General features: G+C 58.6%; 8 protein-coding genes across 8 annotated transcripts; 4 read left to right on the plus strand and 4 right to left on the minus strand.

The window, feature by feature from the left end:
* Window positions 1–48: 48 nt before the first annotated feature.
* On the plus strand, window positions 49–1561 carry SCHCODRAFT_02616121 (UPF0172-domain-containing protein). The gene is made up of 5 exons (XM_003033930.2): window positions 49–289; window positions 378–524; window positions 579–620; window positions 690–870; window positions 1060–1561. Exons 1-5 carry the CDS (start codon window positions 98–100, stop codon window positions 1092–1094), a joined length of 597 nt encoding a protein of 198 aa, XP_003033976.1. The 5' UTR covers window positions 49–97; the 3' UTR covers window positions 1095–1561.
* On the minus strand, window positions 1322–1671 carry SCHCODRAFT_02201679 (uncharacterized protein). Its single transcript, XM_050342059.1, has one exon. The coding sequence runs from the start codon at window positions 1587–1589 to the stop codon at window positions 1410–1412; it is 180 nt and encodes a 59-aa protein (XP_050201794.1). The 5' UTR covers window positions 1590–1671; the 3' UTR covers window positions 1322–1409.
* Window positions 1672–1754: 83 nt separating this feature from the next.
* On the minus strand, window positions 1755–3887 carry SCHCODRAFT_02698233 (uncharacterized protein; the record flags this gene model as incomplete). Its single annotated transcript, XM_003034519.2, has 4 exons — window positions 1755–3299; window positions 3355–3394; window positions 3443–3515; window positions 3566–3887. 4 exons carry the CDS (start codon window positions 3885–3887, stop codon window positions 1755–1757), a joined length of 1980 nt encoding a protein of 659 aa, XP_003034565.1.
* A 209-nt stretch (window positions 3888–4096) lies between these two features.
* Window positions 4097–9406, minus strand: SCHCODRAFT_02533489 (uncharacterized protein). The gene is made up of 7 exons (XM_003034520.3): window positions 8696–9406; window positions 8404–8639; window positions 7281–8351; window positions 7174–7231; window positions 6634–7117; window positions 6157–6586; window positions 4097–6091 (listed from the first exon to the last, which is right to left on the minus strand). Exons 1-7 carry the CDS (start codon window positions 9375–9377, stop codon window positions 4298–4300), a joined length of 4755 nt encoding a protein of 1584 aa, XP_003034566.1. The 5' UTR covers window positions 9378–9406; the 3' UTR covers window positions 4097–4297.
* A 250-nt stretch (window positions 9407–9656) lies between these two features.
* Window positions 9657–10370, plus strand: SCHCODRAFT_02533492 (uncharacterized protein; the record flags this gene model as incomplete). Its single annotated transcript, XM_003033931.1, is given in 4 exon segments — window positions 9657–9753; window positions 9809–9859; window positions 9909–10092; window positions 10109–10370. 4 exon segments carry the CDS (start codon window positions 9657–9659, stop codon window positions 10368–10370), a joined length of 594 nt encoding a protein of 197 aa, XP_003033977.1.
* An 84-nt stretch (window positions 10371–10454) lies between these two features.
* On the minus strand, window positions 10455–11844 carry SCHCODRAFT_02492108 (uncharacterized protein; the record flags this gene model as incomplete). Its single annotated transcript, XM_003034521.2, has 6 exons — window positions 10455–10652; window positions 10833–11030; window positions 11171–11305; window positions 11396–11531; window positions 11594–11695; window positions 11753–11844. 6 exons carry the CDS (start codon window positions 11842–11844, stop codon window positions 10455–10457), a joined length of 861 nt encoding a protein of 286 aa, XP_003034567.2.
* A 348-nt stretch (window positions 11845–12192) lies between these two features.
* Window positions 12193–13564, plus strand: SCHCODRAFT_02616132 (Emopamil-binding protein). Its single transcript, XM_003033932.2, has 8 exons — window positions 12193–12247; window positions 12299–12486; window positions 12595–12697; window positions 12748–12754; window positions 12844–13105; window positions 13164–13177; window positions 13228–13329; window positions 13406–13564. Exons 2-7 carry the CDS (start codon window positions 12325–12327, stop codon window positions 13325–13327), a joined length of 648 nt encoding a protein of 215 aa, XP_003033978.1. The 5' UTR covers window positions 12193–12247; window positions 12299–12324; the 3' UTR covers window positions 13328–13329; window positions 13406–13564.
* Window positions 13565–13803: 239 nt separating this feature from the next.
* Window positions 13804–19247, plus strand: SCHCODRAFT_02664657 (uncharacterized protein; the record flags this gene model as incomplete). Its single annotated transcript, XM_003033933.1, has 8 exons — window positions 13804–15244; window positions 15753–15857; window positions 16160–16294; window positions 16505–16585; window positions 16870–16995; window positions 17167–17291; window positions 17448–17666; window positions 17718–19247. 8 exons carry the CDS (start codon window positions 13804–13806, stop codon window positions 19245–19247), a joined length of 3762 nt encoding a protein of 1253 aa, XP_003033979.1.
* Window positions 19248–19709: the final 462 nt, after the last annotated feature.

The following is a 19709-nucleotide window of genomic DNA, read 5'->3' on the forward strand; positions in this document are numbered from 1 at the left end:
GTCGCTCCGAAGTCCGCGTCGAGCTCTTGACCTGCTCTTGCCTTTCCCCAACCACGAAGTCTCCTCCAACATCCCTACCCCTACAGCGACAACGGCCATGCCCTCCTATACCTTCTCCGACGACGCGTACCTCAAGCTCTTCTTCCACTGCGCGAAGTACCCCCACCGCGCCGTCAACGGCGTCCTCCTGGGCACCGAGGCCGGCGACGAGGTCCAGATCACGGACGCGGTGCCGCTGCTGCACCACTGGACGCATCTGAGCCCGATGATGGAGATTGGGTTGGATTTGGTGCGTATGCGAGTCTAGCACGAGTCTTCTTACTCGGAGGGCGCACTCGGATAGCAAAACCAATGGCTGACTGAACGCGCGACTCCAGGCAGCAACGTACGCGGCATCTGTGGGTATGAAGCTCGTTGGGTATTACCAGGCCTGTGAGCGATTAGACGACACGGCGCTCACGCCCGTGGGGGAGAAGGTGGCGAGGAGGATTAGGGATTCGTTCGCTAATGCGGCAGCGTTCGTGGTGCGTGTTGTACAGTCTCAACGTCCTATCCTTAGTGCTAATCGTCGTGCGTAGATCGACGGCGAGCAGATTGGGACGGGAAGTGCGGCGTTGGTGGTGCGTGTCGTCCTCCCTCTCTCATTGCATTCTCCCACAAGCCGCCGACACTAACGTCCTCCTCACCAGCCCTACACCTTCAACACCAGCACATCTTCCTGGACACGAAGCTCTTCATCCTTCACAGAGGGCTCACCCTACCGCCTAACCTCCACGGACATCCCCCTCCGCGCCGTCAAGCTCGTCCGGCAGGAGCAGCGGGAGAAGAAGTTCGGCGACTTTGACGATCATCTGGAGGATGTGACGATAGGTGGGTGTCATCATCTTCGTGCTGGAGAGTTGTCTCGTCTTCGTTCTGGATAGTTTTCTCGTCTTCGTTCTGGAGAGTTGTCTCGTCTTCGTGATGGAGAGTTGTCTCGTCTTCGTGCTTGAGAGTTGTTTGGGGGATTGTCCTTGCCAATCGGGACTCGCATGTGGGCTATGCTAACGCGCCCTCCAGATTGGCTACGGAACAAGGCCTGCTTAAGCTCGTGAACATGAATGATACCCACTATTGCTACACTTCATCCTGCCCTTACAAGCCGTGGGGGCCAATGCGCGCAATCTCTTCAGACTGCAAGTCCATGATGGTAAACAAACTGATCTCAAGGCCACCGTCACACAAAGCAAGATGAGGACGAGGGCGCTGCACAGCAGCCCAATCTAGTGATCATTATGAACGAAGCAAGGGCGAGAGCAGCAGGGGGAATAGTGAACAAACACGAGGGGAAAGAGTAAACGAACACGAGGGGAAACAGTCAACAAATACGATGGGAAACAGTAAACGAGCACGAGAGGAACCAGTCAACTTCAAGCACGAGAAGGAACAACCGATAGGTAAGAAACACGAGAGAGAAAGAGACACCACAACGATGTAAGTAAAAATACAACCAAAGGTATCGCAGGCGTTATTCGCCCAGTATCACCAGCGCCCCGCATTATCGGTGGTGCAGTTCCGAGTCCTCCATCCAATATCCATGAACAATCCATCCCTTTGACCTTCCTTACATCCCCGCCTTCTTTCTCATCGTCCTGACCTTCCTCTTCATCCTCCTGACCTTCCTCTTCACCATCCTACCCTTCCTCTGCATCATCCTTCCGGCAGTCTCCTGCCAGCAAAGCCACCAGACCCCTCCCAGCAAAGCCAACAAACCCTCATCGCCCAGCACCCTGCCTCCTCTCATGCATATACCGCCCCACAAACCCAAAAAACTCGCGCGTCATCCGCGACAGCGTCCCCTCCGAGTACGTGCCCAGCATCCGTTCCACTTCCCTTTCCTCCTCCCTCTCCATCGCCCGAATCTCGGGCGCGGACATGTTCCGCTCGAGGACGCGCGCGCGGGTCCAGGACCCGCCCAGTGAGCCTTGTGGCGAGCCGCGGGAGCCCTGTGAGCCTGGGGGTGTCGAGTTTTGCGAAGACGGGTTTCGCAACCCTTGCGACGACGGGCCTTGCGACGATGGGCCCTGCGACGGAATCTCCTCCTCCTCGTCCGACGGGCTCCTTTCCCTATCGAACGCCTGCCACACCAAGCCATACGGGTTCGGCGCGTAATCGTCGTGCGCGACCGTGCTGAGGGTGTCCTCGACGGGGATGCGGCGGGTGGTGGTGCCGCCGGGGAGGCGGGCGAGGTTGTCCGCAGTGAGAGAGGTTGGAAGAGGGGGTGGTAACATGCTGGGCGAGGACGCGGCCTTCTTGACGGGGCGCGTGCGGCCTGCGTTGGATTTGGTCTTGGGCAGGGTGCTTGTCGAGGGGTTGGCGGAGCGAGATGACGAAGGGGTACCAGAGCGAGATGACGATGCGGCTGGCTGAGAGGATCCGCGCAAGCTCGATGGTCCTGCAGTGGGCCGGGAGGAGGGACCCGCCAGCATCGGTGGCGGCGGCATATCCGGGCGCAAGCGCTTCTGCGCAGGCGATGAGGTGTCCACCGGCCCATCCTTCCGCTTCCGCGTCGTCGTCCCCGGGAACAGCGGCGGCGCGGGTAAGGAGAACGGCAACGGCGGCTGCGGCGCATTCAGATACGAGTCGTCATCCGCGTCCATCCCGTCCACAACTTCGCAGAAGCGTGCCACATTCCGGGCAAGGTCCTCCGCGCTCTGCCCGGGCATGACGACGCGGCGCGGGGTGTACGCGCGGAGGGCAGCCTTCATGCGCTGGAACGAGTCCGTCTCGAAGGGCGGGTTCTGCCTGTCGTCCTTCGAGCCGCGGTCGATGCGGGGCTTGTGCGTGTAGTCCATCTGCGCGCGGCTCAGCTCGTCCTGATTCCGCGCATGCCGTGCCCTCCCTCTGGCGTATTTTTCTTCCTCCGCCTCGCGCGCGTCCTCGAAGTCGAGCAGGTACTTGACGCGGCGCATCTCGAGGCGGAGGTCCTTGGACGAGGCAGCGCGAAGGTCGACGGGCTTGTGCGCCGTAGCGCCGCGGGCGTGGTGGAAGTGGGCTAGGGTCACCCGCCCATCGGCGCCGATGAGTATGTGCTCGAGCGCGACGCTCGTCTGCGCAATACCGCGCGCGTGCAGGAGCTCGTACGCGCGCACGACGCGCCGCTTGAGCGCGTGCGGCATGTCCGGCGACGCGGTGATCCAGAACGATGCGTGCGGGGGCTCCATGACGACGTGCGTGCCGTAGAGGGAGCTCACGACGGAGATGACGTTGGGGACGATGATGCCTTGGAGGGGGCGTAGTTGCGTTTTGAAGAGGTAGAGCTGGGGGGAGGGGGTGAGTTGACCGCAGCACGTGGTGGCGACGGCGGCGACGTACCTCGGAGAAAAAGCCCTTCCAGTCTTTGTCTCGGGTCCATCTGGGGGATCGTTAGCGAGGGTCAAGAATGTGGCAAGGGGGAGCATACGTCTTGACCCAGAGGTGCACGTCGTCAGCAACTAATTTGGCCTTGTAGATCGACATGTTGTAGTTCGTGCTGGCTGTAGGCCTTCGATCAGTTCCTGTCCCTGCAGGGTTGCAAGTAACGCACTCTTCAATTCCTGCACCGGCATCGCATTGTAGAAGCCCCTGCCCTTCATGAATGCCCAACGTCCCTCGGGCTCGTACAAGTGGGCGTCTAGTGGATGTTGCGAGGGTTTGTGGACGGTGCTGTACGGTGTTCTCGAGACTGTAACCGTCGTGTTCGTCGACAATTGGATGTTGTTGCTGGGAATGGGTGGGGGAGGGGGCAGTATGCTCGTTGGAGGCAATGGGGTATCGATGTGTGGCGCCGCCAACGCCTGGTAAAACATGGAGAACTTGCTCATGGCGGTGGTCGCAAAGTTTGCCCAGGGGGCAGAAGAGGTAGCCATCGTGTATGTGCAGCGATATGGGAGGAGATGGTGGTGGTAAGAGGTAGAGGTGCGGGGACCTTCATTTCTCCGAACTCGTGCATCACAACGCAAAGACCATTCTTCCAAATCGGGAAACAACAATCGGTCACATGATCAGACGCGGCACGAGCGCGTTGCCAAGCAACGCAACTCGGAAGAATCATTTTCTGGACCCCTTCGGACGTTTGGAAAGCCAGCCAAAGGGCCCAAACGATTTTCCATTGCGTATAGTGATGCGATTCTGGTATACTATGCTTTGCGACGGGACTATACAATACCTGAATAACCTATGCATAACGAGAGTCGAGACAGAAAAAAAGAAAGCATAGCGCGCATACGTAGTACGAGCCCATCGTCCACCTCTTCCATCCTCCTCACACTGACCATGCTTACACCTTCGGCGAAAACTTGAACGGGATCGGCGTCAAGTTCGTCGGCAACATCTTCTTCCTATGCCTCGCCGCCAGCCCCTTCGTCGGGCTATCGTCCACCAACTCGTCCTCCTCGTCCGACTCCTCGTACTCGTCATCATCCAGCGGCTTCTTATTGCCCCTCGTAGGCATCGGCGAAATCAAATGCCCTGGCGTAACCTGCCCAATATGCGGGTCGTCATCGGACGATGGCATCGACGAGTCCGAGGACGGGATATCGTCGCTCTCGGGGTCCTCCAGCCCATCGAGGCGCTCGCCAAAGCCGATGTCCTGCATGGTGGGCTTGCGAGTGAGGGTGCGTGGCTTGAGGGCGTTAGTGAGGCGCGGCTTAAGGTCCTGCATGCTGGGGCGCCTAGGCGTGAGGCGCCGACGCTTGCTCGCAGGCTCCTCCGTCGCGGGCTCGGGCTGCGACTTCGTGCGACGCATAGACCGGCGGGTTGGAGTAGAGGTCTCCTTCAGATCGCCGCTCCACCGACGGCGAACAGTGCGAAGGGTAGGCACCTCGACGGCGTCAAAGACGAGGGACGGGGAGGAAGCCGAGGACGAGGAGGCGGAAGTCGAGGTCAAAGCAGAGGCGGAAGTAGAGGCAACCTCCGCCTCAGCAGAAGTCGCGGCCGAGGTTGAAGCAGAAGTCGACGCTGCTGGCTCCTCCTCCTCCTCTTCCTCCGCTTCGGCAGACAAAAGTAAGTCTTGCACCACCTTCTCTTCCTCCGCGTTCCTCGCTCCGCTCAGCCTTGCCGATCGCCGCAGGCGCTTCGTCGGTCTTAGTTGCTCGTGTTGGTCATCGCTAGCATCCTCGCTCGCCTCCAATCTCGGCCGACTCGACGAAGCCCGCTTGCCCAACGCCACCCTCGACAGCGACGCATCGCGCAAAAGTGCAGCGCCGAGTCGGGATACTGTCGCCGGAACGCGCATGGTAGTAGCCAGCGCGCGCACGTAGTTGGAATCTGCAGCAAGCGGCGCCGACAACGTCCTCTTCCTCGGCTTCGAGTTCTCCTTGCTCTTCCGCTTCTTGACCGACGAGGGATTGGAGTAGAAGGTAGAGGTCGGGACACCCAGAGCTTGTGGTTCGTCACCCAGCCCTTGCGGCTCCTCATCCGCTCCCTTGCCTGAGCTCTCGTCTTCTCGCTTGCCAGGGCTCGAGAACACCAACCGTCTCGCGATGGGCGAAGCCATGGTCAGCCTCGGGGTCTGCGGCACACGCTTAGACGGCGACAACGGAGTACGAGTCGGTGACATCGGTATCCTGAGTGGCGATTGCGGCGTCGTAGGCATCGTCGGCGGTACGCTGAAGGCCGGCGTTCCAGGCGGCGACGAGGGCGGCAGAGCATCGCGCTCCGGAGTCTGCGGTACAGCGCGCACGAAGGGTGAAGTAGGCGTGCACGGGCGCGGCGGCGGGGTCGATGGTCTGACAATCTCTTCCTCTTCCGCGTCGACGTCGATGATCTCAATCGGCGCAACAAGGGCTTCGGTCGCAGTTTCCTCTTCGACCTCGGGCACTTCCTCCGCAGGCGCGAGACCGCAAACCTTGAGGCACGTCTGTATCGAAGACGACCATCCCTCCTTCGGTGCCTCCATCTTCGCATACGTCTCCTCCCAAAAGTCGTCGCGGAACAGCGAGATGTACGGTTCCGCACCGCCCTTTGGCCTCAGCAACGGCGCCTCCAGAATGCCCGCAACCCTGTCCAGGGTCGCCAGCTCCTGCGGCAGCGCACCAACAGACACGAGAATCATCCCATACAGCATCGTTAACTGCAGAACAAAGCAAGTCAGCTTCCTTTCTTCCTTTGGCGTGTTTTGACAAAAATGTGACTCACATCCTCCCCATGCCCCATCGCATCCTCCAACCACACACAAAGGCCGCCCTCGAGCGCCTCCAGCACGTCCATCATCATCTCGCCCGGGCACTTATCCAACACGTCCGTCAGGCTCCTCAGCATCCATGTGCACCACGCCTGGTCCTGTGTGTGCGGCGGGTACGCCGCGCGCAGACACTCGTTGACGAGGTCCAGCAGCGCCGCGGGCACCCTCGCCTCCGCGGACAGGTCGACGCGCGAGAGCAGCAAGTCAGCCGCGCGCGCGTTGTACATCGAAGTCGGGTTGAAGTGCGCATAGATCGTCGATGCGACCCTCTCGAGGAAGTCAGCGCTGTCGCACCCGTCGTCGAGCGCACGGCGCATGGCGTGCTCGAGGAACTCTTCCCAGGTCTCGAGATCCTCGCTCTCCAGTTCCATCGCCATGACGTCGCTGTAGCCAGATGAGCCTTTGTTCTCGATAAGCACGATCTAACGTACGTGAAAGGCGCCGCAAGCAGCACGATGTCCCCATCCCACGATGCTTCTCCATCCTGTCGCCACTGGTCGACGACCTCACGCCACACCATCTTGCGCACAGCATCGTCCCAGCTCCACGACATCCGCCTCGACGACAAGCACCAGAAGTCTCGCGAGTCTTCCGAATCACACACGGACAGCAGCCTCGCGCAAAGCGTCGCCCACGCCTGCCGCGAGAAGTCGCTCTCGCAGAGCTCCTCCTCGCTATCGATGACGGCCTTGAGCAGCCGTGAGGCATCGGCAGCAAGATGCTCGCGCGGGATGTTCTCGCAGAGCACGAGCCATAGATCGGCAATGAGGCGCAGCTTAAAGACCATTGGCACCAAGCGAGGGTTGCCTTTCATCTTCTTGGTCATGATGTTGATATCGGCGGCGGCCACGACATTCATCAGGATCTCGGTGAAGTGCGAAGCAATGACAGCGAGTTCGCTCTCATCACCAGACTCTGCAGACGCGGGTCAGGAACAGGTCTACTAGTCGTTCGTACAACACCATCCTTACCTTCGCATTCCGAAAGGCGAACCTTCAGCATCAACGTCCACACATTGAGGTGCTTCGTCTGCGTTCCAGGTCAGATTTACCGGCATATATGGGCCGACAATACTCACCGGAACCTCCGAGCCTTCCACCTTCGCATGCTTCAAGGATTCCATCCAGATGCCCTCCGCCGCCAGCAGCACCCACGGCTGTAACACCTGATCGCGAGCAAGTGGCTGGATATCACTCGTCCTCGGCGCCTGCGTGCACACCATCTCCACCGGCTCCTTCAAGTCATCATAGTCCGCCGTCAACAAGCCCGGATACGCGCAGAACAGGTCCTCCGAGAGCAACAGCGTCGGATCCCACGTCTTGATACTCTCGATGGGCGCGCCAGAGTCGAGTACGCGCTCCAAGAGATCAATGCAATCCTGTGCGAGGTTCGGCTTCTTTGCGATGGCCTCGATGACATCGAGTACGCGATGCACGTCCTGGTCGGTGGTGTCCTCCTGGCCGAGCAGCGACGCGCAAAGTGCTTGGCCAATAGCGGCGGGACCGCACGCAGCGGCATAGCGCGCGACCGTCCTCCAGCGCTTCTCGTCGTCTTCCGTCGACAAAGCGTGCTCCGCCAGACCCTCGTCTTCCTCGTCGTCCGGATGAGGAAGGAAGGGCGGCTGGAACGCAGCCCAGATAAGCGCGCGGACAACGACCATCGTCAGGACGCGGACGGACGACTTCTTGACCTGGCAGGCCATCGCGATCTTGGACGTGACGACGTTGTACATCTTGCTGTCAGTGAAGACGGCGGGCCCGAGCAGTACAATCACGCTAGCAAGCGTGCAGAGTGCCCAGATGGGTGACTGGCCGATGTGCACGACGTCGTTGGCGGCGCGGAGTGTTGTCCGGATCGCCTTTTCCAGAGGCGACTCCTGGATAGGCGGCGTTGTTGGCGACGCCGACGTTTTATGGGGAGATGCAGGAGGCCTTTTGGTGAGGTAGGACATCATGGTGTCCGAAAGGTGTGTATGGACATGGTCGCGCTGCACCTGGCTGGTGCCATATGCGAGACCGCCTAGCGCATGACAGGCGAGTACACGGAAGTTGAGACTGGGTCCGACCAATACATCAAGGATACAGGGTAGGATGGTGGAGAAAGCAGGCACGAAGATGTCGGGTTGGTATGTAGCGAGATCATGGACAGCCTGGAATATGATGAGCAACCTGCAAGTGATCGAGAACTTAGGCACGACGAACCTTGAGACCGTCACTAATAGCACCCTTCTTACCCTCCTTGCCAAGCTGACCTTCGATGCCCCGACGAAGAGCATACGCAATGCGGTCAGCGGCGGGGCTAAGGACATCGGCGGGAAGACGTTGGGTCTGGATCAAGGCAATAGCGAGGGCGCAGGTCTTGCGCGCGTTCAAGGTAGGTAGCTCTTTGCACAGGGGGATAGCAAGCACAGCGGTGAGCATCTGGCCCAATTGGGCGGCTAATTAGAGGCGTCTAGTCAGTGGAATGCGCGCATATATGGATTTAGAAACGCACTGGTAAACAGGTACATGGTTGCAGGGACAGTGAACATGAAGCATAGCAGCTTGATCACGGCATGGCACACCATGGAGAAGTCGCGAGCGTACTTGACCTGCTCGGCGGACAGCCCGCCAGCGGTCTTCTTCGTGGGGCTCTTCTTCGGGGAGGGGAGCGCACTCGCCGTCTTCTCCTCAAATGCAGTGGGGTCGATGCGCGCCTTGTTAAGGTCGCGCACTATGGCGTCCGTAAACGCCTGGGGATCGGCGCGAATAGGCTGGAACAGCGGCCAGGTCGTCTCCGTATCCGTGTCCATGGGCGTCGACGACCGCAGGCGCGCCGCCAATACGTTGTATGCCTCTATCAGATCGCGTAGCGTAGACTCTGCTTGCAGCACGGTCCCCACAGAGCGCGCGAGATACTCCAAGTCCATCAGCGGGTCCGCTGGCTCCGGGGTGGCCTCACGCTGCGCTGCGGGCTCGCCGACGTCGAGCATCTCAGCGTGTTTCCGCTTCTTCAGGATCGAGCGCGCTGGCGGCAGCCGCGCCGCCGTCCTACCCGGTATCTTCAGCCCGTCGAGCGCGAAGATACCGCGGTACTCATGCGTCGCGGACCACGACACGGTGCGCGCCGCAGCGGCGTCGAAACGGTTCTCCTTCTCGGCGCGGTGCGACGTCTTCGGGGGCGTCGGGAGCGACATGGCGGGGCTGGGCGACGCGCGCGACGACGTCGAGAGTGATGAGAAATGCTGGATGACGAGGTCGACGATTTATCGAGCGGGCCGTGACGGGTCACATCATCGTGACTGGGGGCGTGAGCAGCCAGTCAACGCGCCGACGCGCCAATTAGGGCACGTGGGCGCGTCCGCATGTGACAGACGCGTCTTGTCTCCCGCCACGACCATGACGGTGAGCGCGGACTTCCCTCCGGCTGTCGTTGGTGCTCATGGGTGCAGGATCTCACGTACTGCTACCTGCATATGACCAAGAATGACATCCTTGTCCTGGACACACTGGAGACGAATGAGTACCTCGGAGACGAGCTGATCAACAAAGGGGACAGCGGGGACGAGGATGGTGCGTTCCCTCCTCAATAGCCTGCGAAATCTTCTCTCATAACGCAGCCGGATAGAGCTCGACATACCGGAAGCCCTCATTCCGCCGAATCCTGAAGACCAAGATCGTGCGTTTGCCTTCCTCTAGCGGCAGCACTGTTCCCTCACACTGTCCAGAACTGCCCGATCAGATACACCCTTCGTACCCATACGGTAACCCACTGAGCATCAAGCATCCCTCGTCCAGACCCCAAGAGGCCAATGACATAACCAAACGCGGCGTCTACGAAGCTCTTGGATATCCAGGCTATCATACAGACCTGCAAGAGTCGAACGTATGGCGAGAGTTGGCTTTAGGCGCGTGGCGATCATTAAAGCTACACATACCTCATGCTGAACTTGCCGCCTGCAGACGAGCTCTTTCCCGTCGACGACGCCCACGAGATGGCCGCGCGACAAACTCAGGCGCGCAAGATGGCCTCTGGCGCAACGGCGCAAGGTTCTGGCAACCCAGCACCCGCTCCCCCACTGCCGCCCAGCGCCGCCGAGGGCGAAAGTGCCTCGGAAGAGGAAGAAGATGACGAAGTCGAAGAAGACGAGGACGAAGAGGTCGAGGAAGGCGATGAGAGTGAACCGTGAAGGGCCAAGGCCGCCCGTCTCCTCTCAAAAGCGTACCCAATCTGACTGTACAATGTACAATATCTACATACATCGAATCCATGCTCATCGACCACCTAAACACCCCACCAATATATCCCCAAATTCAGGCTTCAACAGATCCCCTACCGCCGGTGCATGCGTGAGCGATAACTCGTACGCCTCCAATATGAGCGCGTCCGTAAGCGGGACGTTGTGCATAGCCAGCGTGCGTATGATGCTGGACACTCGGGAGATGGAAGCACGAGTGGCTGCGGGGATGTCCTGGAAGAGGGTGTCAGTGAGAGCTTTTCTGATACATCCTGGCAAGCGATGCGACAAAGCCTGCCGTCCACTCAAGCCATCCCGTCCACTCAAGCCATCCCGTCCACTCAAGCCATCCCGTCCACTCAAGCCATCCCGTCCACTCAAGCCATCCCGCCAACCTCCCACTGCTTGACTCACATCATTCCGATTTGAATACACCGCCTCCGCATCGAACCCCTCCTCCCCCACTTGCTGGCTCGCGAGCACATGCTTGCTGACCCAGATGTACCCGTTTAGCCCGAGGATGAGGTCGACGTCGCAGGGGAGGGTGATGAAGTGCGACTTGAGGCGCTTGACGAGGATGGGCGGGACGGTGACGAGTTGGCCGTTGCGGAGCTGGGGGGTCGCAGAAAGGGTTAGTGGGGTGTGGGAGGGCTGGGGGTAAGGTTCGGAGTGCGAGGATCCCGAGGGGGGGGAGGATGGAAATAAAGGAGGGAGGAGGGGAAGGGGGATGGGGAAGGAAGGGGACTGCTCACCTTCCCGTAACGCAGAGATCGTGTATGCAAACTCATCGAGCCGTCTCCCATGATAGCCTGCACCTCGGCAACAAGCAGGTCGCCCTCTTCGAAGAAGGTGCGCATTTGGAGCTCGTCGGATTCCAATTTACGGCGCTAGATGTGAGGTGTAAGCTACATGCTGATTCCCTTTCTGCAGTCTTGGGGGAACAGAAGAGGAAGAAGGGGCTAGAGGGCGACACTCACCTGCACGCCTCCAGGCAAGTTGACCGAGGCCAGCATCAGCGCCGCGTCTTGTCGTGAGTTCGCGTCGACCTTCCATCGCCGCGGCTGCACCTCAGTGACGCGCCCAACGACCAGATCGCCGACTTCTGGGTTATACCTAGAGAAAAGATTGGCAGGGAGGGTGAGTGACTTGTGAATAAATTAAATATGTCCAGATACCTTGTTCGCACGGGTCTGACGGTGACGAGCTTGTTCACCCTCTCAATCGCGCCTGCTACTGACGCAATGACTTGCTCTCCATCCACATACGTCCCATGTCCACTACATTTTGATCTCGTCAGTATATCCCCCTGTCATGAATCCTAGTCATACACGCACCGCATAAACTCTTGCGTACTCGTCAAAGTCTCGCCAGGGTACGTCAACTTCGAACCGCCCGGCGCGTACAGCTCCTCGTTATCAAGGTCCATCGCATAGTCCTCGTCATCTTCTGTGATGAATTCCTTGTCGGCGTCGTACACATGACTCTCGCCTTGATGAGGGAAGGACAGGAAGTTCAGCACCATGCTTTGGAAGGACGAGTTGACAATCCTCTCACCATAGTTGGCGCGATGCCGCGCGTCATACTCAGGTGCACGACGGAAGCTGTTGATCGTGATCATGTTGCGCTGGGTACCGGGTCTTTGTGTGGGTAAGGTGAACACGCCGCCGCGACGATCGAAGTCAAGAACAAAAGATTCCAGAAAAGGAAGCGCGCATCTCGCGGGGAAACGGCCCGATCTGCCGACGCGTCGCCCCACACTGCACAGCTGGCGAACGTGGGCTTGTTCAGTTCCTACACCCTCGGTGGACACGTCTAGGGCAGGTTTTCTTGTGCGTATGACTCTTTACCTGCGCCCAGATGCGTACTTACCTCTGGTTGAGCGGCCCCCACGCACAGCCTATTCATCATGGCGATCCTCGAAGCCACGGAGCCCAAGTCCATCTTCACGCTCACCTCCCTGTTCTCGCTGCTCGGAGTACTGACCCTCGGGACCGTCGCATATGGCTCCTCTCGCAAGTTTCTGCCCAAGAATGCGGGCTCAACGGAGCGCTTCACGTTCATCTGGTTGGTGAGTGCGATCTCTTGCTGGCGAGTGGGCAGCGCCCTCCTCAGAACTCTGCATCTGCCACGTTCCCTACCCCCGGTCACCCTGTCTTTGAGCTTATCCTCTTTACAGGCGTTCGATGCCCTCATTCACTTCTTCTACGAGGGTTCATTCCTTTGGCTTTCCATGTTTGGCCGTCAGGTGAACACGAGTACTGGTCCGCTCGCAGAGATGTGTAGGTCCCCTGACGTTCTCACCACCGGATGCATGGCTGATAGTGTATAGGGAAAGAGTACGTCACGTCTCTGTCACCTCTACCTCGCTACACATCTTCCCCTCTATCTCCTCGTCTCGTCCACCACACACTTAACCCACCCCCAGATACGCCTTCGCCGACGCCCGCTGGGGCACCGCCGACCCCACCGTCGTCTCCCTCGAGCTCCTCACCGTCCTGGGCGCCGGCCCCCTCGCCTGCTACATCCTCACCCAGCTCGCGCGCAATGACCCTGCGCGCCACTACTGGATCGTCGTCCTCTCCACCGCCGAGCTCTACGGCGGCTGGATGACCTTCTGCCCCGAGTGGCTCACGGGCAGCCCGAGTCTGGATACGTCGAACCCGCTGTATTTATGGGTGTATCTGTTTGTGAGTGGAATCGGTTGAAGGATGGAAGACGGGAAGTTGACTGACGCGTGTGGTGCAGTTCATGAACACGATGTGCGTGAAGACGATGATTTCCTCGTCCAAGATGCTGAACTGGCTCTTAGATGGGTTGTCATCCCCGTCTGGCTCATGTACGACTCGTACAACCAGATCGCGAGGTCCTTGCGCGCCCAGCAGGCTTTGGCCGCCCTCAAAAAGCAATGATGGTACGTCTCCGTGTCACTACGCTGCAATATTCAATCCATTGAGGTCTCTGTTTCGCTGATACCGTCCTCCTCGCAGTGCACCTGCCCATCAAGTTGCTCGTTACGAAGACTCATATACGCGCTTATGCGCGCCTGCGGCGCGTCGCTACCTGCTTGATTTACCTCCAGCTTGCGTCCGTATATCTGAGATCTGTATATGTCGCAAAAATAAATTCTGGTTTCTGCGTACCTCTCTCATTGCCTGGCTTGTCTTTCGGAGAATGTAAGCCGGTCAAGTAAAAGACAAGTTGGACGTGCGCGTGACAACGACTGAGTGTGACCACCTTGCACAAGCTGTCACGCGTCGCGCAACTTGTAAATTACGGTCACTGGTAAGGCAAAGCGGCTACGCTGGTAACATGTGCTAACATATACATCGACAAGCTACCCACTAAGACTCTTCTCGCGTCTCTTGAACAGGTCACGTCCTCCACAATGCTTGATCTAACTCTACGAGAGGAAAACGACGAACTTCGGAATGCCCACCGGTCTCGCTTCGCACCTGATCCTCACGAGACAGACGTAGCTGTTCAGCGCATACTTGAGCTGGAAGAGACGGAGAACCAGCTCGAGCTCGAGATTGCTACGCTCACCGCACGGTGCGAGCTCCTCCGCACGCAGAAAGAGCTGAGGGCGGCCCTTCTATCCCCGTGGCGGCGCCTACCTGCGGAGCTCTGGGCGCAGATCTTCACCGATGCGTTGCCGGAATACTGGGCAAACTCACGTGCTGGCAGACGCAGACTGCCCTTCGCCGAGGTGTGCCATGCGTGGCGCGAGATGGCCTTCGGTATCCCGCACATCTGGGACAACATTCGGATCCATTCCATACACAATACACCCTGTTCGTACGAAAACGCCATACGTTCCGAGATCGAGAGGCTACCCGCACAGGCGGCCTTCAACCTCTCTCTTGATATGCATCTAACGCCCGGCGACCTGAACGAGGGGCAGGAAGCCGACTTCGGATGGAGCGACACCCTCTGGTTCTACCTCTGCACACAGTGCCATCGCTGGCGAGATGTGCATCTCATTGAACTACCTCGCCGGGCATACAACTCGCTGCGCGGTCATGTGTTCACCAGCATGCGCCGCCTTTCCTTGGACCCATACACCATCTCAGACAACACGATCACTGCCTTTGCCAACGCGCCACGCCTGACTTCCTTTTGGACCCTCCTCTACAGACCTTATAAGGTGGAGCTGCCAGACTCCTGGACCCTCGTTGACCTGCAGATCGAATGCGGGTCCGATGAGGAGGAAATTTACCAGGATGTAGTCCCGACTGTCAGCACTGTCCTCTCTTGTCGGCAGACGCTTCGATCCTTGTCCCTTCTCGCAACGTCTACCCTTCCCCCGGATTGCCTTGGATTGTTACGTGCCGAGCTCCCCGTTCTGGAGGAGCTCGCGCTGGTAGAGGACGCGATCGATCTCGCTCCCCATATCCTCGCACCCAGCCTTCAAACGTTGACTTTGGTCGGGGACATCACCGGCCCCGTAGACGATCACTCAAGCACCTTCGATATATTCTGCAGCTTCATGGATAACTGCGGTGGGCTGAAAAAGCTGCGCGCCCTCGCCCTCCTGGATGTCGTGGTGGATAACGAGCGGCTCGTCGATCGCTTACGCCGACTCCCGTCCCTCAAATTCCTGGAGGTCGGTGAATACGCCATGGAACTATACGATAATGTTTCGCCCCCCAGCGAGCTGACGTCGCTGCTTCATCGAAACGACTCCGCTGATTCTATCAGCCTCCTCCCCAACCTCTCTCACCTGGTCATCGGCTTCTTCCAAACGCCGAGCCGCCAACGTTCGTCGTATCGCGTGCTCTCCGTCGCCTTCAACGCTACCGTGCTCTCGAGGACGAAGGGGCGCTCGGGTGCGTCGGGTGACGCGAAACTCGCGAGCCTCACAAGCTTCGCGATCCGACATGATGTGACCTCCCCAAACTATACTCTCAAGTCTATACAGAACAGAACGCTAGTGCCATTCGCCGTTCGCGATGAGGACAGTTGATGTCAGTCGGCATCCGCTCAGATGCACTCGACGTGGCATAATCGAGCGATTGTGCGCTGTGGTGGCCTGAATGTCGTACATATAGTTTCATATGTTCCACATATATCCCGGATCCTGTGTCATCGAGGAGGCTGTTGTAGCTTGAACATCTTCGCCCTGTACTCGACGTGGGACGTAGCAAATCAATTGATTGCGGTCGAATTTCTGAGTTCGGCAATTCCCGCCAACTTCCGTGCCTCCCTCTCAAGTGTCGTATCCGCTTGTGTACTTCCTGCACAGCTTGGCGCAGACAATACTACAGCCAAGGTCGACCACGACCGCCTACAATCAGCCCGACATGACTCAGTACCCGCCGAATGATTGCCCCACAGGCTGCTCGTGCGCCACGTCGACGTCGACGCGCCCAAGTTTCGAGGTCGCCTTCCAGACGCACAGAGCCCTTGAAAGATGCCCCTTTTCTCGTAGCGACCTAGACGGTACTACGCGCGAAGGATGCAGGGATATTATCATGGAAGTTTGATAGGGCAAGACGGTGCGTCCCGGACAAGCATAGCCCGTAGGGTCGAGGCTGAAGATCCCCCTGCAGCGGCAAACCCTCAGAGAGTTAGTATCGAGCATCACAAGAGCGAAGCCATATTCCCTCGTCATGCAAGCTATCCTCACCGTTGTGGACCTCAACCAGGAGGAGCATGCCCCTTCCCCTCTCACGCGAACTCCGCGACCTCCTCTCGCTAAGCAGCCCAAGACGCCGTCCACGTACGCTACACCTCCAATACAGACAGGGACTCCACCACAAACGTGTCGGATCACCTCGTTCGCGTCACAGTTGGAGGCGGACTGTGCACGTCAATGGCTGCGCGCCCCTCGGGCGGTGGTATGGCTTTGGGTCGATCTCGAGAGATAGGTGCACCAGGTATGTGCTCCGAACATAGACAGTGCGTTATCTGACCAGTGGGATAGAATGTCACCCTCCGAGAAGCGCGAACAATTGAACCTTTGCATCTATGCCTGAGGTACTTCCGGAAGACAAGATCGGACAGCCCGCTTTGAGAGAATGATCGCCCCGGTCTCGCAGACGCCCGTCCTCTGTCCGGGGGGCTTGATAATCTGTCGAGACTGATAGGACGAACGTCTAGCTTCATCGTTTTGACGTTCAGCGTCGCCTCTGAGGACAATACGCCCCGCAGAGATGGCGTCGGCGCGTGTTCAGTGGCCGCGACTTCAGGGAAATCACGAAAAAGAAGCCAGTACCTCTAGCAGGCAGAAGGGAGATGGCGTCGAGTCTTGTAGCGTCAATTATGTCGCAACTACGCGTCAATGACAAGAAGGTTCTGTAGACGTGAGTGCGATGGATGAATATCTGCGACGATGGCTCACCTTTCATCGACAGTTGATTATAGCTAGACCGACAACTAGCTTACGAGTTTGCATTCCAGCATCAGATCGCGTCAAGTGTTGTTATCAGATGAGAAGTGCTCGTCAGGATAGGTCACTGGTCGTACACGATGCAGCGCGGCGCGCTCTTTCGCAAGCTTCCGTATGCGTACGATCCTTCTGCTTGTTGCAGGCCTGCGGCAGTCGGCGATGCGAACGAGTTCCCTCCGTACTCGGAGCGTCAGTCAGCTTCGAGCTACACTTTGGCGAACTAGAACAGCCTTCTCTCTGCTAACGTCGCAATGCTGTGGTACAGCGTGGTCTGCCAGATCATGTTCACATGGCGCATACTCACGAAGAGTGCGTTGTCTTCCTGACTTGTTCCCAATCAGACAATGACATACACTTCAGATCAATGCAACACCTACCCCGAAGGTATGCGCGTCGCTGTTTGGCCGCGCAGGGAACCTTGTACAATATTGGCGGACGGTGGACAGTTTCAACAAAGCAAGAACGCCGTCTCGGATCTCCGGCCCGTATGTTGCGAACAATAACAACATAGTTCATTGTTCTCCTAGTTCGGCGATGAATGATGACGTTTTTGCCGCATGTTTATCGGGTCCATGCACTGCGACGCGTCTTTCCCAACAACCACCATCATCTACTGCCACCCGCGTATACTCGCCACACAGCACCCTTGCGTCCTCCACAACTATAACGAAGAACGCGTCATGGAGTACCGCTACTTCGTGATCACGCTTCCCTATGGCTTCAAGGTGCACCTGCGCACCGCGGTGTCTGGCACCCTCTCCATCATCCCTGGGCCCAACGTGGTCAGGACCAAGGAAGTGGCCGGTTTCCTGGAGGATCGGATACAAATGGACATCCATATGGGCAAGGAGCCCCAACAGGTGCGTGGACCGTCTTCGCATATGTCGAGTGGCCACTAACGGCGGAGCCAGCCCTTCCCAGTGCAGTTCAAAGACCCCACCGACGCAGCCCTGCCACACAAATTGTTCGGGGAGGGGCTGAACCCGTCACGGCTGCGCAAGTTCGTCGCTCGAGACGGATTGCGCGCGCACGATTATGCGTTCCCTGCCACCTATCCTGCAGACGTCGACCCCATGCCCGAAATCAGACTGATCCATAACTGCTTCCCTGCCGTGCCCGAGTCTCACATTCCCGACGCCCGCAACGTGGAGCTGATGAGCGCAGCGGACTATCTGGGTATCTATGAGAAATCCCTGGAGTCGCGGGGGAAAGCACGGGACATTGGACTCTGGGCCATCCCGGGAAAGATCCTTCGACGTCTCCTCGACCTTGGATATACCACCGAGGAGGAGTACGAATCCCGGCTTACGGGCTGGGATCACGCCTCGCTGGACCACTATGATAAACTCTGCCAGACCCGTCTCAGGTCCGGTAGGCAGGGCTATCTACCAGATGGGCAGCATCCTTGGCGAATCGTTGAAGCTCGCCCGCCGCAACTGCTACCATCGCGCGAGGAGGTGGTTCCTCGCTACGAAGCGCTAACTCCCGAAATGACGGCCAATTTCAAGAGGAGGCTTCTTTACTTCTTCCCTCCAGCTGTAGTCGCCGAGGGCAAGGATATACAGTTCCTCGAGAGGGAGCTCAGGGCCGCTTGGAATCGGGACGATCAGGCAGCAGCTAATCGCCTGCAAGCGCTTCTCAAGCCGTTGTACGACAAGAAGGAGAAAAGAATGTTAGAGGACGCGGCGCGGACACGGCGAGAGAAACAGCGACAGCGACAACAACAACAGCAACGACAGCAGTGGCGACAGCAGCAACAACAACGACTACGACAACAACGACGACAACAACAACAACAACAACAACAACAACAGATGGCTCAGGCGGTTTCCGGGATGGGCACGGGCGAACTTGCGCTCGACGAAGCGCAGGCGGCTTCAAATGCAGTTGGGGGCGATGGCGAGGAGCCTCCGACGGAGCGCGTGCACCTAGGGGACTCGCAGCAAGACGAGATGGTGGTCGACACCCCCGGCGCCGGTCCTAGCAGCGGCGTGCAACCGCCACCCGCTACTCAAGCCAGCGGTGCCGCCACGGGACCAGCTGTTTTGCCTCCCCCTCCCGCTCCTTCGACCCGTCCCGCGCGTCGTGGTCGTGGCCTTGGCCTGATGCGCACGGAGACCTTCGAGAACGTCTTCGTGGCCAACGGTACCAACGAAAGGCGACATCACATGCGAACTACTCATCGCTGGTTGGCCTCCCGGTCCTCCCCTTCCCCTCCCCCTGGTCCGCCGCCCCCCGCGGGCCCCATTATCGTCGATGGCCCGAGGCTTCACGTCGCAGGACCTGAGGAGATGGACATGGGCGGCGATACTACGGATGAGGAAGACGACGACGCAGAAGTCGAGCAGACGGAGGCCCAGGAGGCCGAGGCCGAGAGGACAGACACCGAAGGGACGGATATGGAGGGGTCGGAAACAGAGACAGACATGGATGAAGATTAGAAGTCTCGAGCATTGCCGAAGCGCGGTAGGAGATCTAGCAAGGTCAGCCTTCACTGTCACACTCACCACACTCGTATTGACGCTATACCCAGATTCCTTCGTGAGCCCGGGCACGCAACCGCTCTTGCTCTTTGGAGCATTCAGCTACACTTTGATCGTTCTCCCGCGCTACCACGCAGGGCCCTGGTCTGGAGGTTGAATCGGACGTTTTGCATGTAGGACATTCGTTGCCGGCTAGTATATAGTGGCTTTGCTCGTTGTTCCTCTCATCTTTCTAGTCCCTTTCTACGTACTTTCACTTGCTGCTCCTCGCTTTCTACTTGCCTTGATTCTTGGTTCTCTCTGCACCAATTGCATCCTCGGATTTGGGGTACGCGACCCGACGAAAGGTTCACATCTGTGATCACCCCACCCATTCAGTAAGGTTTGCTGTACGCGAGGACGAGTGGTGGCCACGAAGAC

Source organism: Schizophyllum commune (genome assembly GCF_000143185.2).
Source record: "Schizophyllum commune H4-8 unplaced genomic scaffold SCHCOscaffold_3, whole genome shotgun sequence".
NCBI classification, from domain to species: Eukaryota; Fungi; Basidiomycota; class Agaricomycetes; order Agaricales; family Schizophyllaceae; genus Schizophyllum; species Schizophyllum commune.

Excerpts from the sequence above, each read along its gene's own strand:
- SCHCODRAFT_02616132 (XM_003033932.2), top strand. The coding sequence starts at position 12,325 with ATGGCGATCCTCGAAGCCACGGAGCCCAAGTCCATCTTCACGCTCACC. Across the intron at positions 12,487-12,594 it reads GCTTCACGTTCATCTGGTTG|GCGTTCGATGCCCTCATTCA; the intron begins GTGAGTGCGATC and ends TCCTCTTTACAG.
- SCHCODRAFT_02201679 (XM_050342059.1), bottom strand. The coding sequence starts at position 1,589 with ATGGATTGTTCATGGATATTGGATGGAGGACTCGGAACTGCACCACCG.
- SCHCODRAFT_02616121 (XM_003033930.2), top strand. The coding sequence starts at position 98 with ATGCCCTCCTATACCTTCTCCGACGACGCGTACCTCAAGCTCTTCTTC. Across the intron at positions 290-377 it reads TGGAGATTGGGTTGGATTTG|GCAGCAACGTACGCGGCATC; the intron begins GTGCGTATGCGA and ends GCGCGACTCCAG. Across the intron at positions 525-578 it reads CTAATGCGGCAGCGTTCGTG|ATCGACGGCGAGCAGATTGG; the intron begins GTGCGTGTTGTA and ends CGTCGTGCGTAG.
- SCHCODRAFT_02533489 (XM_003034520.3), bottom strand. The coding sequence starts at position 9,377 with ATGTCGCTCCCGACGCCCCCGAAGACGTCGCACCGCGCCGAGAAGGAG. Across the intron at positions 8,352-8,403 it reads CTATTAGTGACGGTCTCAAG|GCTGTCCATGATCTCGCTAC; the intron begins GTTCGTCGTGCC and ends ATCATATTCCAG. Across the intron at positions 6,587-6,633 it reads CTGCTTGCGGCGCCTTTCAC|CGACGTCATGGCGATGGAAC; the intron begins GTACGTTAGATC and ends ATCTGGCTACAG.